The 12,381-nt window shown below is 45.8% G+C and overlaps 1 protein-coding gene across 1 annotated transcript in view; it reads left to right on the forward strand.

Annotated features, from left to right (window-relative positions):
- The window catches only part of col7a1l (collagen type VII alpha 1-like), a gene marked incomplete at both ends in the record, with an annotated part of 123,082 nt that overhangs the window by 102,285 nt on the left and 8,416 nt on the right, over positions 1 to 12,381 (forward strand). Inside the window, 8 exons of the mRNA XM_080538281.1 lie at positions 268 to 339; positions 742 to 777; positions 949 to 1,029; positions 2,781 to 2,843; positions 3,045 to 3,107; positions 3,318 to 3,434; positions 11,990 to 12,043; positions 12,191 to 12,239. Of these exons, the coding sequence (XP_080394407.1) occupies positions 268 to 339; positions 742 to 777; positions 949 to 1,029; positions 2,781 to 2,843; positions 3,045 to 3,107; positions 3,318 to 3,434; positions 11,990 to 12,043; positions 12,191 to 12,239 (535 nt within the window). The remainder of the gene's footprint in view (positions 1 to 267; positions 340 to 741; positions 778 to 948; positions 1,030 to 2,780; positions 2,844 to 3,044; positions 3,108 to 3,317; positions 3,435 to 11,989; positions 12,044 to 12,190; positions 12,240 to 12,381) is intronic.

Below are 12,381 nucleotides of genomic sequence, written 5' to 3' on the forward strand. Positions count from 1 at the left end.
TGTTCAAATGTGACTTTTGTGTCGGACCCCAGAAAGACTAGCTGATGTCATGGCGTTAGCTAATGGGGATCCTAATAAACAACACAAAACAAAAACTTCCACAATCATGTTTCATATTATGTTTTATATCACTATTTGCACTTCTGGTTAGATGTTAAACTGCATTTCGTTGTCTGGTGCTTTGCACTCTGCAATGACAATAAAGTTGAATCTAATCTAATCCAGTACTTACAGACCTGCTGTGTCTTGGTCTCTTCTACCCTGAAGGGCCTCAAAGGAGACGCAGGGACGAAAGGAGCCCGGGGACCGTTCGGGGCTCGGGGACCAGTTGGACAGAAGGTCAGTATTCACAGAGGTTGGGGGCAGCTGTGGCGCAGGAGGTAGAGCCGCCGACTAATGATCGCAAGGTCGGCAGATCTGCGGTTCGAGCCCCGGTTGGTCAGATGTCGAAGTGTCCTTGGGCAAGACACTGAACCCCAAATTGCTCCCAGTGAGCGGGCTGGTCGGCGCCTTGCATGGTAGCTTGCCGCCATTGAATGAATGAATGAATGAATGAATGAATGGTCTTTATTGGTGTGTGAATGGGTGAATGAGAGGCCGTTGTAAAGCGCTTTGGATAAAGGTGCTATATAAGTGCAGTCCATTTACAGAAGTTTCAGGAGAAATTGTATACACTCTGGTATGCAAACAAGGAAACCATGGTGTTCAGAGATACTAGGTGATTGTGTTCTGTGCCTACAGGGGGATTTTGGGGAGGCTGGCGCTAATGGAGAAGTGGTACGTCTCACACTCATGTCACTAAACATGACAGCTTTTCTCCAGAATGTTTGAGATCAAATCCAGCGTCCAGTCAAGGCTCATTAGCTCCTTTAGATACAATAAGGTGATCAGATGTCACGCATCGACTGCCAATGCTCTCGTATGTTCATTGGCTCATTGTTGTCACAGGGTCGCAATGGAGGCGACGGATTGGACGGAGCCAAGGGGGACAGAGGAGACATCGGGCTGCAGGGGCAGACGGGAGATCAGGTGAGGAGGCGGATGGGCTGTTTAGCCCAAACTGTTCCTCAGGATAGGCATCAGAACCTGGTCAATGTGACCACACCCCTGGTCAATGTGACCACACCCCTGGTCAATGAGGTGATGATGATATTCGGTTGTTAAGTCTGACGTCAAACGTGACGTTTAGCAATTTCCGGGTCCAAACCAGAAGTTCCCTGCACCATAGTACCAGTGTACTACAGCGGTAGAATGACAGTTAAATCGTTTTTTAGACTCGGATCTATTCATACAACAAGGGACGCAGCACTTTCCCGTTTTTCCCCATATTGTCAGCGTCTTTGAGCCTCGGAAAAGCGCTATACAAATATAATGAATTATTATTATTACTGAGGCATTTAGAAGAGATTGCCTCAGCCAACTTTGGACCCAGAAACACGTCACAACTTAACAACTGAATAGCCTCTATTTGTACATCAGTAGATACTATACTGTGCATAGCTACCGTAACTGTACATAGCTACCTTAACTGTACATAGCTCATAACTGTATATACCTCTAAACTACCGTACTTGCCATACTACCTGTACCCTCATTTCATTGTCATGCTCTTATATCATGTTTTATATCACTATTTGCACTTCTGGTTAGATGTTAAACTGCATTTTGTTGTCTGATGCTTGTACTCTGCAATGACAATAAAGTTGAATCTAATCTAAGAAGTGTGGTGCCTGCCTTCCCAGGGTGACAGAGGTGACCCTGGTCAACCAGGAGACAGAGGGGTGACAGGAGAGAAGGTGAGGGCTCCACCAGGAGAGATGATTCTAGATTGTTCGTTCCATCATTCCATGATCGTGAGATTATAATAAAATTAGTATAAAACTATCTTGTGTGGAATTATCATTATTGACTGAGCAGTTCGTTTCTAAATTTGGTGGCGCTCTAATGTAAAAAAAAGAAAAAAGAAACGTAATTCTTCCTTCTTTATGACTGCCAATGGCCCCTGGCCAGAGCAGAGAATACTTTTCTTGCGATGACTGATGGATAGATACGGAGCCCCCCTGGGGTCACATGGTAGAAAAAAATGATTTGATGTGTGAATCCGTTCCCTCGATTTAGTAAATCTGTTCCCTCGGTTTAGTAATCCGTTCCCTCGGTTTAGTAATTCGTTAGGGTTAGGGTTAGGGTTAGGCCCTACGAGCCAGAACGATCGCAAGGATTCTAACCCTAACCCTAATCCTTGCGATCGTTCTGGCTCGTCACTGATTCACTTACTGTAAAAGTAAATGTCAATGTCAATGTCAATGTAAATGTAAAGGTGCTCATGCAGTGTGGTGTTACCTGCACAGGGATTCCGAGGCCTACCTGGACGTGTGGGAGGCCCAGGACCGCAGGGAGACCTGGTGAACATGAATGCTGCACGAACCTCACTATTCTATTCTCTGAGCTGATGTAAAGGGGTTGTAGCCAATGGCAACACTGTCTGAACTGTTGTTTTAACACAGGGAGATATGCGGTTTTAACACTGTTTGAACTGTTGTTTTAACACAGGGAGACATGGGGTTTCAACACTGTTTGAACTGTTGTTTTAACACAGGGGGACATGGGGTTTCAACACGGTGTGAACTGTTGTTTTAACACAGGGAGACATGGGGTTTTAACACTGTTTGAACTGTTGTTTTAACACAGGGGGACATGGGGTTTCAACACGGTGTGAACTGTTGTTTTAACACAGGGGGACATGGGGTTTCAACACTGTTTGAACTGTTGTTTTAACACAGGGGGACATGGGGTTTCCTGGGGCCCAAGGCATCCCAGGGCTCAATGGATTAACAGGGCGCAAGGTAAGACACACACACACACACACACACACACACACACACACACAAACACACACACACACACACACAAACACACACACACACACACACACACACACTCACACACTCACACACGCACACACACACACACACACACACACACGCACACACACGCACACGCACATCTTCACTATTTGCATTTACATGTATGACGTTTCTGTTCAGGGTGACAAAGGGGATGGGGGTATCAATGGCGAGGATGGAGCTGAAGGACAGAAAGGAGGCAAGGTTTGTTAACGTTACCTTTTCCTTGGCTGAAACAGCAGACTGCATGGTGCTACATTGACTTTGACCCTAACCCTTACCCTACATTTAGAGATTCAGAGATTCAGATTCATTTATAAATTGACATTCAGGCTCACATAGATAGAAAACCATCGCCATCGATTATGAAGTCACTTTTTTTCCCATCATGCCTGGTGTTCTTCCCCTGTGCAGGGGGGCGCTGGTCTACCAGGATTCCCTGGGTTCAAGGGGTCTTCAGGGACACCAGGAACAAACGCAAAAGCGGGACGCCCAGGCCTAATGGGGCTCAAAGGATCCATGGGGACCAAGGTAGGACACGGTGCCACCAGAGGGGAACACTTCCACTATAGAGGGATAACACTTACTCTATAGAGGGATAACACTTACTCTATAGAGGGATAACACTTACTTTATAGAGGGATAACACTTACACTATAGAGGGATACCACTTACACTATAGAGCAGGGGTCGGCAACCTATGGCACGCGTGCCAGCAGTGGCACGCGACAGCTTAAACAGTGGCACGCAAGCAATAAGTGCGAGAATGGGAGAATGTTTTTTTTTATTTTTTATGTTGGCCGCGTTCGTAAATTCGCGCACACTGGGTTCAACCTCACAATGGGACCATGTAATTTGATTGGACTAGAGGCGGTCTCAGGGACGCTCCGGCGCTCTCAGGGCGAATTTACGAATGCAGCCCTAGTCTCTCGTCCACTCCACGAGAGTCGTATTCTGGCGCCAATTTTCAAAGTAAAATTCTGAATTCGATTCGATACAAGTGTTATGGGGTGTTCACACTTGACGTCTTTTTTTTTGAAAAAAGCGCCGTCTTCAGCGCCTTTTCGCCGTCTTTTTACATACAACCCATGGGAAAAAAGCGCAGCCACCGCCTTTTTCCCAGAATGCATTTCGCACCGGCTAGCAGCGGGCAATTTAAATCGTCCATTTTAACCTCCATTGGCTAAAAGCTGTAATTTTGGCAATACAAGTGTTAACATGTCATTTTATGAAGTTTTAATATGTTTTCAAGCGAGAAAGTAACCATATATATTCCCAAAATGTGTCCAGTTTATCAAAATAACCTGTTTATATATCTGATCTGACGGTTTTTTCGTGTTCTGTTCGCTAGCTGCGTTCGTAAATTCGCCCTGGAAATCTGATCAGCACTCATGGAATGCCTCTTGTCCAATCAAATTACCTGGTCCCTTTATGACGTTGAACCCAGTGTGCGGTTAGGTGGCTAAGCTGCGGGAAAGTTTTGGACCAGTTTGTCTGTTACTTAAAGTGACCAAGTACCACCCCCAGATAATGGAGTTGAGCAAAGGAAAACAGGGCCAGGGATCACATTGATTGTTAGGACTGTTTACATGGCTTTGCATACATAGCTCTTTGCAAAAAAAAAAAAAAAAGTTTGTTGTGGTTGGAATAAAATAATAAAATGTAAGTAACAACCAAATAATTATATAAATATAAATTATAATTCATACAAGTAAGACCCCTGTATAATCACCATCCAGTTAGGGCTACTTATTAAAATGATAACCATAGGGAGCGCAGTTAGCAACTTTGTTAGAAATTGAGCGCACCAATTTGCTTAAAGTTGTGCTACGCATCACAACGTTTTAGTTGTCTTAGATGTTATGTTGGTAATTTTGTTCAAGTTTCAGTTAGTTGACTATTAGGCCTGTTTATTTAGCATACATGGCTTTGCATACATAGCTCTTTGCTGAAAATTGTTGTTCATGTTGTGGAATAAAATTGCAGATCTGTTGGTCTGTTTGGTTTGGTTTGATGTCGAGTCATAATTAATGTTGATATTGTGGTTGGCACACTGACTAACAAGAAAATAAAAAATTTGTTATATAAAAAAGGTTGCCTACCCCTGCTATAGAGGGATAACTCTTGAGCTTGATTACAGCCAGCCCACCTCCACCTCCATCCCCACCTCCATCCCCACCTCCACCTCCACCTCCATCCCCACCTCCATCCCCACCTCCATCCCCACCTCCATCCCCACCTCCACCTCCATCCCCATCCCCACCTCCATCCCCACCTCCATCCCCACCTCCACCTCCATCCCCCCATCCACCTCCATCTCCACCTCCATCCTCATCCCCACCTCCATCTCCATCCCCACCTCCACCTCCATCCCCACCTCCATCCCCACCTCCACCTCCACCTCCACCTCCATCCTCATCCCCACCTCCACCTCCATCTCCATCCCCACCTCCATCCCCACCTCCACCTCCATCCCCACCTCCACCTCCACCTCCATCCTCATCCCCACCTCCACCTCCACCTCCATCCCCACCTCCATCCCCACCTCCATCCCCACCTCCATCCCCACCTCCACCTCCACCTCCATCCCCACCTCCACCTCCATCCCCACCTCCACCTCCATCCCGATCCCCATCCCCATCCCCGCCCTACCTCCATCCCCATCCCCACCTCCATCCCCACCTCCACCTCCATCCCCACCTCCATCCCCACCTCCATCCCCACATCCACATCCACATCCACATCCACATTTAGCAGTGTGACTGACAGACAGACAGCCGGGCAGGAGACGCTGCTATCTATAGCGTTAGCTGACAACCAGGAAACAGGCTTAATGAACAGAGAGAAAGAGCTATTTTTGTGATGCGACAGCAACAGGAACTTTCTAACAAAGTTACCGCAGCTCCTCTCAGCTACAATTAGCAAACCTATTGATGTTGATGGGGACGCGGCGGATCTGTAGCGAGGACTTTCCAAGGAGACATTTAATTAGGAACGTTTAATGTGTTTATGTACTTACAGGGAGAGTAGGTAGTAATGAACGACTACAAAGTTGGAAAGAGGTTCTTTGTATATGTGAGAGAGAGAGAGAGAGAGAGAGAGAGAGAGAGAGAGAGAGAGAGAGAGAGAGAGAGAGAGAGAGAGAGAGAGAGAGAGAGAGAGAGAGAGAGAGAGAGAGAGAGAGAGAGAGAGAGAGAGAGAGAGAGAGAGAGAGAGAGAGAGAGAGAGAGAGAGAGAGAGAGAGAGAGAGAGAGAGAGAGTTACGCTTGCCTGGCTCAGGACAAGGTGACAAAAAGGGAGACGACACATGGATAACAATAATAGGAGATTTATTAAAGTATATAATATTGAATTGAAATAATGATAACGTAAATAGTAACAACAACCCAAAAATGGCTGCTGGTCGACAAGGAAGAGACCGAGTCCATCAATTTGACCCCCTCTTAAAGTTCCTGGGACAATCAGGATGATCACCTTCACCTGTGCCCATCAGGAACCAAGAGAGAGGGTCAACAAGACAACAGATAATTGGCGCCCACTGGTGGTACCAGTGTGGATCGTCACATCCCCCCCCTTAAAACAGAGGCCTACTAAAAAGGTCTCTGCTAATTTGTTTCCCAGATTACAAATAATACAAATAATAACAATAGTTTATGGCAACAAAAAACGGTGATCTCTGCCACACAGCCTAAACGTCAAATCCCAACCTCCCCCACAACCTGCCCACCCTCCAGCAATTCCTGGTACCTGGAAAAGCTCTATTTAAGGAGGGAGGAGCAAGAGAAAGAGAGATTAGAGACAAGAGTTTTAGACCGGCAGCATTGATTCACCTGGAAAGGCGCTGGCTCGGACTCTGCAAAGAATGCAAAAAGGTCAGGGGGTTATGATCTTAACAAACGACCACTGGATGGGACCCCCCTCCCACATAACATCAAAGTGCTGCAGAGCCCAAACCAGTGCCAAACAGAACCCAAACAGTAACCAAACCATAACCAAACTCCAGGCCCACTCACATCCTCCTCCCACCCTGCTGCCACCACAGGAGTGGGAGTATAGGGACCAGTAAATTTTTCCTGGAAAACTGGGTCACTCACAGAACAATCATTATGAGGAAGCCATTGACGAACCAACACATCCTCCAAGAGAAAACAACCACTTTCAGAGCTCCCCAGCTCATCCTTAGGCTGAATCCCACTGAGCAGCAGCTTCAGCTCAGGATCCTCCTGTTGGGCTAAAATCAACTCACTCCGAGACAAAGACGGCGGCAGATCTGGTAACTGAAAAACAGACTTGTCAGGAGTGAACTTATCAGACTCTTTATCATCATCAATTTTAGGGTCCATGCAACTCATAGCACGAGTCATGGCGCAGGCAGTAAAAACCTCAGGAAACTCCTTCACACTAAGGTCGGGTCCTGTTGGTCGTGTAAACCCAGAACTAACTACCAGAGGTGGAGGCACATCACTCCACACTCTTCCTCCAGCCAGGTTATTTCCCAAGATGACGGCCACACCCACCACAGGCAGAGAGGGTCGAACACCAATGGTCACTACCCCCTGGACCAGATCAGAGCAAAGCTCAATTTCATGCAAGGGGACAGACAAAGTCTGCATCCCCATCCCTCTAATCAAAACGCTGGTCCCCACACTTGACTCCTGAGAGAATGTTAAAACCGATTCCAATATAAACGATTCTGAAGCCCCTGTATCACGAAGTATCTGGACAGGCACTTTCTGTGGGCTTCCCACCAGAGAAACGAAACCTGTAGTAATAAACGGGCCAAAATCAGGATCCTCCTCGCTAATCTGTATGGAGGCAGAGCCCTGTAATGCCCCCGCCAACTCAGTAGCCGCAGGTGGGCTGGATACTGAGGATGCCATCACCCCTGGTTTAAAGGGAGACCCCTCGGCAACCCCAGACACTCTTACTCCTGCCCCACAAGCATGCACTGCAAGAGCCAACGGTCTAACAGAGCCCCCCTTCCCACTGTAGGTTTTCTTTCCTTTTAGGACAGGACACTCCTGTTTCCAGTGACCCTTCTCAAGGCAATAATTGCATGTCGAGTTAGGATCTACTCTACTCTGACTGCCATGCTCCGACTTTGAAAAGGGGACAGAATAACCAGGACCTTCGTTAGGGAATTGTGTACGATTTACCAATAGGTCAGTCACGTTCGGATTATGTCTACGGCTCCCCTCGCTACGAAAACGATGTTCACCAAACTGACTCTTATTAGTCAGTACAAATTCATCTGCCAACACCGCGGCTTGACCTGCTGTTTTCACCTTGTGTTCGTTAACGTAAGTGGCAATGCGATCAGGGACAATGGTTTTAAACTGTTCCAGAATAATCAAATTTGCCAGATCCTCCAGAGTATTCACCTCTACCGCCACGCACCAACGATTGAAATGGCTGGTTAGTTCTCTTACAACCTCAACATGAGTTTGTTTGTCATGTTTCTTCCATTGTCTAAACCGCTGTCTGTAAGCTTCAGGAACAAGTTCATAAGCCCTAAGGATAGCGGCCTTAACTGTATCATAATCTTTCCTCTCTCTACCATTAAGAGCAATATAAGCTTCCTGAGCTCGGCCAATAAGCACACTCTGTAGTAATGCGGTGCGGTCTGAAGTAGACCAGTCCCTATCGTCGGCAACACTCTCAAACAGTGAAAAGAATATATCAGGATCTTTTTCATTAAACTTTGGCAACAGTCTAACCATGACAGACATATTATCCCTCTTAGAATTACTCGAATCGCCACCTCCACCGTCAGATAACTTTCCCTCAGCAATCAACCTAAGGCGCTCCCGTTCAAGAGCTAATTTATCCAACTCCAATTCCCTGTCCCTCGCACGCTCTTGTGCCTGAAACTCACGCTCTCGCGTCTGCTCTCGCGTCTGAAATTCACGCTCTTGCATCTGAAATTCCATCTGTAATGCTAACAATTCTTTCTGTTGATCAAATGTTAACTCAGTGGACCCAGATGCAACCCCAACGGATATTTTAGGGACAGACATTTTACCCTTTAGTATGCCCCTTTGAATTAATGTATTCTGTAAAGCCTCCACTACGTCCTGTTTCTTTGCTCGGCCTTTCACCACCTCAAGCTTAACCTCATAATGTTCAACAACCTTCCACAGTTGTTCCTTCGTTAACTGTAACAATCCATCGACCGACGGAGCTGCCACAAACTCCTCAAAAACATCCATAACTCAATATAATCAAATAACCAATATTAACCAACCCTAACAAACGGGAATCTCCCCTCCTATTACAAACTCCTCCTATAAACTACTCCCATATCAGCCATAATCTTCAGCCCATTTAAAGCGAGTAACTGTGCACACATACAAAACAGAAAAGTAACTAACATACTTCGTAAGAGCTGCCCCGCATCTAACTCAGTAATGACTGACTAACCACTCAGCTAGTCTTCAGTGCGTTCACATGCAACTCTTCCACCAAGCAAATGCCTGGTGGCGCCCCCGCGTTCAACACACCAAAAATAACAAACGAAAACAATAAACAAGCGTTAAGCGCTTCTACTCCTAGCACGGGGGTTCACGTATAGCTCTGATGGTATCTAAACCACCCGCCCTACCTATCCTTCTCTGCTTTGCATAGAACACAGCACTCACCAAACTCCAGCCGAAGATCACAGCCAATACCAAGAGTTACGTCCTTGTCAGCACAGTCGGACGGCCAGCTCCCCCTCGTCACCAGCACCCAAACCAACGTACCAAATATACTAAACAATACATTACATCCAATCCAACCAAAACCCAATAACTATAAACAATAACCATGCGGGTCTCCCCATATAGAGTTGGACAAATCCAACAATCCAATCCCGAATATCAACTATGAAAAGGGAGAGAATATTGCTCTCACCAAATTCACTCCCGGACGAGCACCCAATTTGTTACGCTTGCCTGGCTCAGGACAAGGTGACAAAAAGGGAGACGACACATGGATAACAATAATAGGAGATTTATTAAAGTATATAATATTGAATTGAAATAATGATAACGTAAATAGTAACAACAACCCAAAAATGGCTGCTGGTCGACAAGGAAGAGACCGAGTCCATCAATTTGACCCCCTCTTAAAGTTCCTGGGACAATCAGGATGATCACCTTCACCTGTGCCCATCAGGAACCAAGAGAGAGGGTCAACAAGACAACAGATAATTGGCGCCCACTGGTGGTACCAGTGTGGATCGTCACAGAGAGAGAGAGAGAGAGAGAGAGAGAGAGAGAGAGTGTGTGTGTGTGTGTATTCTCAATCTTGCTGTCTGGTCCTCCCAGGGAGAGAGGGGGAGTGTGTGCGTGCGTGTGTGTGCGTGCGTGTGTGTGTGTGTGTGTGTGTGTGTGTGTGTGTGTGTGTGTGTGTATTCTCAATGGTGATGTCTGGTCCTCCAGGGAGAGAGGGGCAGGAGAGGCAGAGGCAGGCCGTGCCAGAAGGGCCATCCTGGGGCTGCTGGGCAGAAAGGGAACCATGTAAGACCTCACACCTCACGACACCCACAACTCCCTCCAGTTACCACAACATATGTTGCTATCTACATACAGTATATCGTGACGTTAGAATTATACGGTTCTATCTACATTTTTGGCAAAATTGAGTTTTGTACATAATCTGATCCATTAGGTGTTTATTAATGCCTGTGTGGTGTTATTTTTTAAAATGTTGACATTTTTGAGTTAGTAATTAATAAAATACAAAGGTTCCATCTCACAAAACATAATGGAATGTAAAAACTTTGACGCTCAATATCTCTGAACTGCCCTAAACGGAGATAGAACCTTATAATTCTAAGCTCACGGTATGTTAGCTCACTGATCAGGGTTCGAGTTATGTGGGAGCCAATGGGAGCTGAGCTCCCATAAGGAAGATCTGAGCTCCCATGAAAGCAGTAAAATCATACATCTGTGGGGGTCACTAATGATACATTACCACAACCATTATTTGATCAAAAATGTCAATGTAATGAGTATTATTTATATTTATTTATATGATAAATATTCTAAAATAAACACGTTTTCCAAAAGAACTACGCGCACCAGCATTAATCTCCTGTGAATGACAGTATGCCTTTGACTGCCTGCACTTTACCACCAAGACACTATGGGGCGCAGTAGAATATTGTGCAACAGCAGAATATGATCGTTGAGAGCTTGCGAACGTGATTATTGAGAAGAAAACATTCAGTAGCTAGCTATCATGCCGCCCCAAAAAAGGCCACTGCTGCCGACCCAGTCGACAAGCCTGGAAAGTTTCGGGTTTTCAACCAAGAAACCAAACTTGAATTCAGCTGCACCTGTTATGACACCCAACGTTGAAACTGTTGAAATAGCAGAGCTCAAACAAAAGCAAGTGCTTCCGAAGAAAGTAGCAGAACTCACCTCCAGTATGTATAAGGAGACAGCTAGTTCGTTCAGGGCAGCCTATACTGTCGCTAAAGAAAGGATGCCTTATACAAAACTGAATCCAATTATGAAACTTAATGAGATGAATGGCGCGACAGTTGGCCCCTGCTCACCGATCCGATCATTCATGTGCCCAGATTGTAGAGCACATTGCACAAGAGATTAAACAAATTCATTTCTAATGTCAAATCACTTGATTCCCGTAGTAGCATAACATTAGATGAAAGCACAATTCATGGACGAGCATACATGATTATTTATGTCAGGTGCGATGTCACTGGAAATGGAGATGTGGACAATGTGTCGTGCTAACAGGGAAAGTGAATGGACTGTATAGCAAAAACAACAAAATTATTGGCCGAGATACCCGTAACTATCGCTTATAGCTGTTGTTTCATGTGGTGCTGTTGATGTGGTGAAATGAGTAGCCTATGGCTAATTAAAACTTATGGCTAAGGCTAATTAAAAGTCCCATCGCTGTGGGCATGATTCGCGCGCGTGCATGAGAACATTTCGCACTGTTATTTTGGAGACCCCCACAAAGCTCAGCTTATAACTCGAACCCTGTCACTGATGATAATGACCACTTCATCATGTGGTAGTTTAGTGCTAATTATGTGGATATTCAGACCCTGTTGACTGTTGTTTCCTCTACAGGGACTGCTTGGAAATGGGGGACTGAGGGGGGAGAAAGGGGAGCCTGGTCTCTCTGTAAGTGTATCTCATTTATTCACCTATTAGTATATACCGGTATATATATATATATATATATATATATATATATATATATACATGTACACAAACACATACATTTGTTCAACATAGTTTAGTGAAAGTTGTCCACCGTTCTGCTTCCAGGTGGAGGAGGTGAAGGAGCTGGTGATCCAGGAGGTGGTGGAGATGTGCGGTGAGTGTTGTGCCTGGGTATGATGGTCTGTCTTCAGTCTGAGGCACGTGTGTGTGTGTGTGTGTGTGTGTGTGTGTGTGTGTGTGCGCGTGTGCGTGTGTGTGTGTGTGTGTGTTCGTGCTACACAAGTGTGTGTGTGTGT

Source organism: Nansenia antarctica, assembly GCF_963989245.1.
Source record: "Nansenia antarctica genome assembly, chromosome: 8".
NCBI lineage: Eukaryota > Metazoa > Chordata > Actinopteri > Argentiniformes > Microstomatidae > Nansenia > Nansenia antarctica.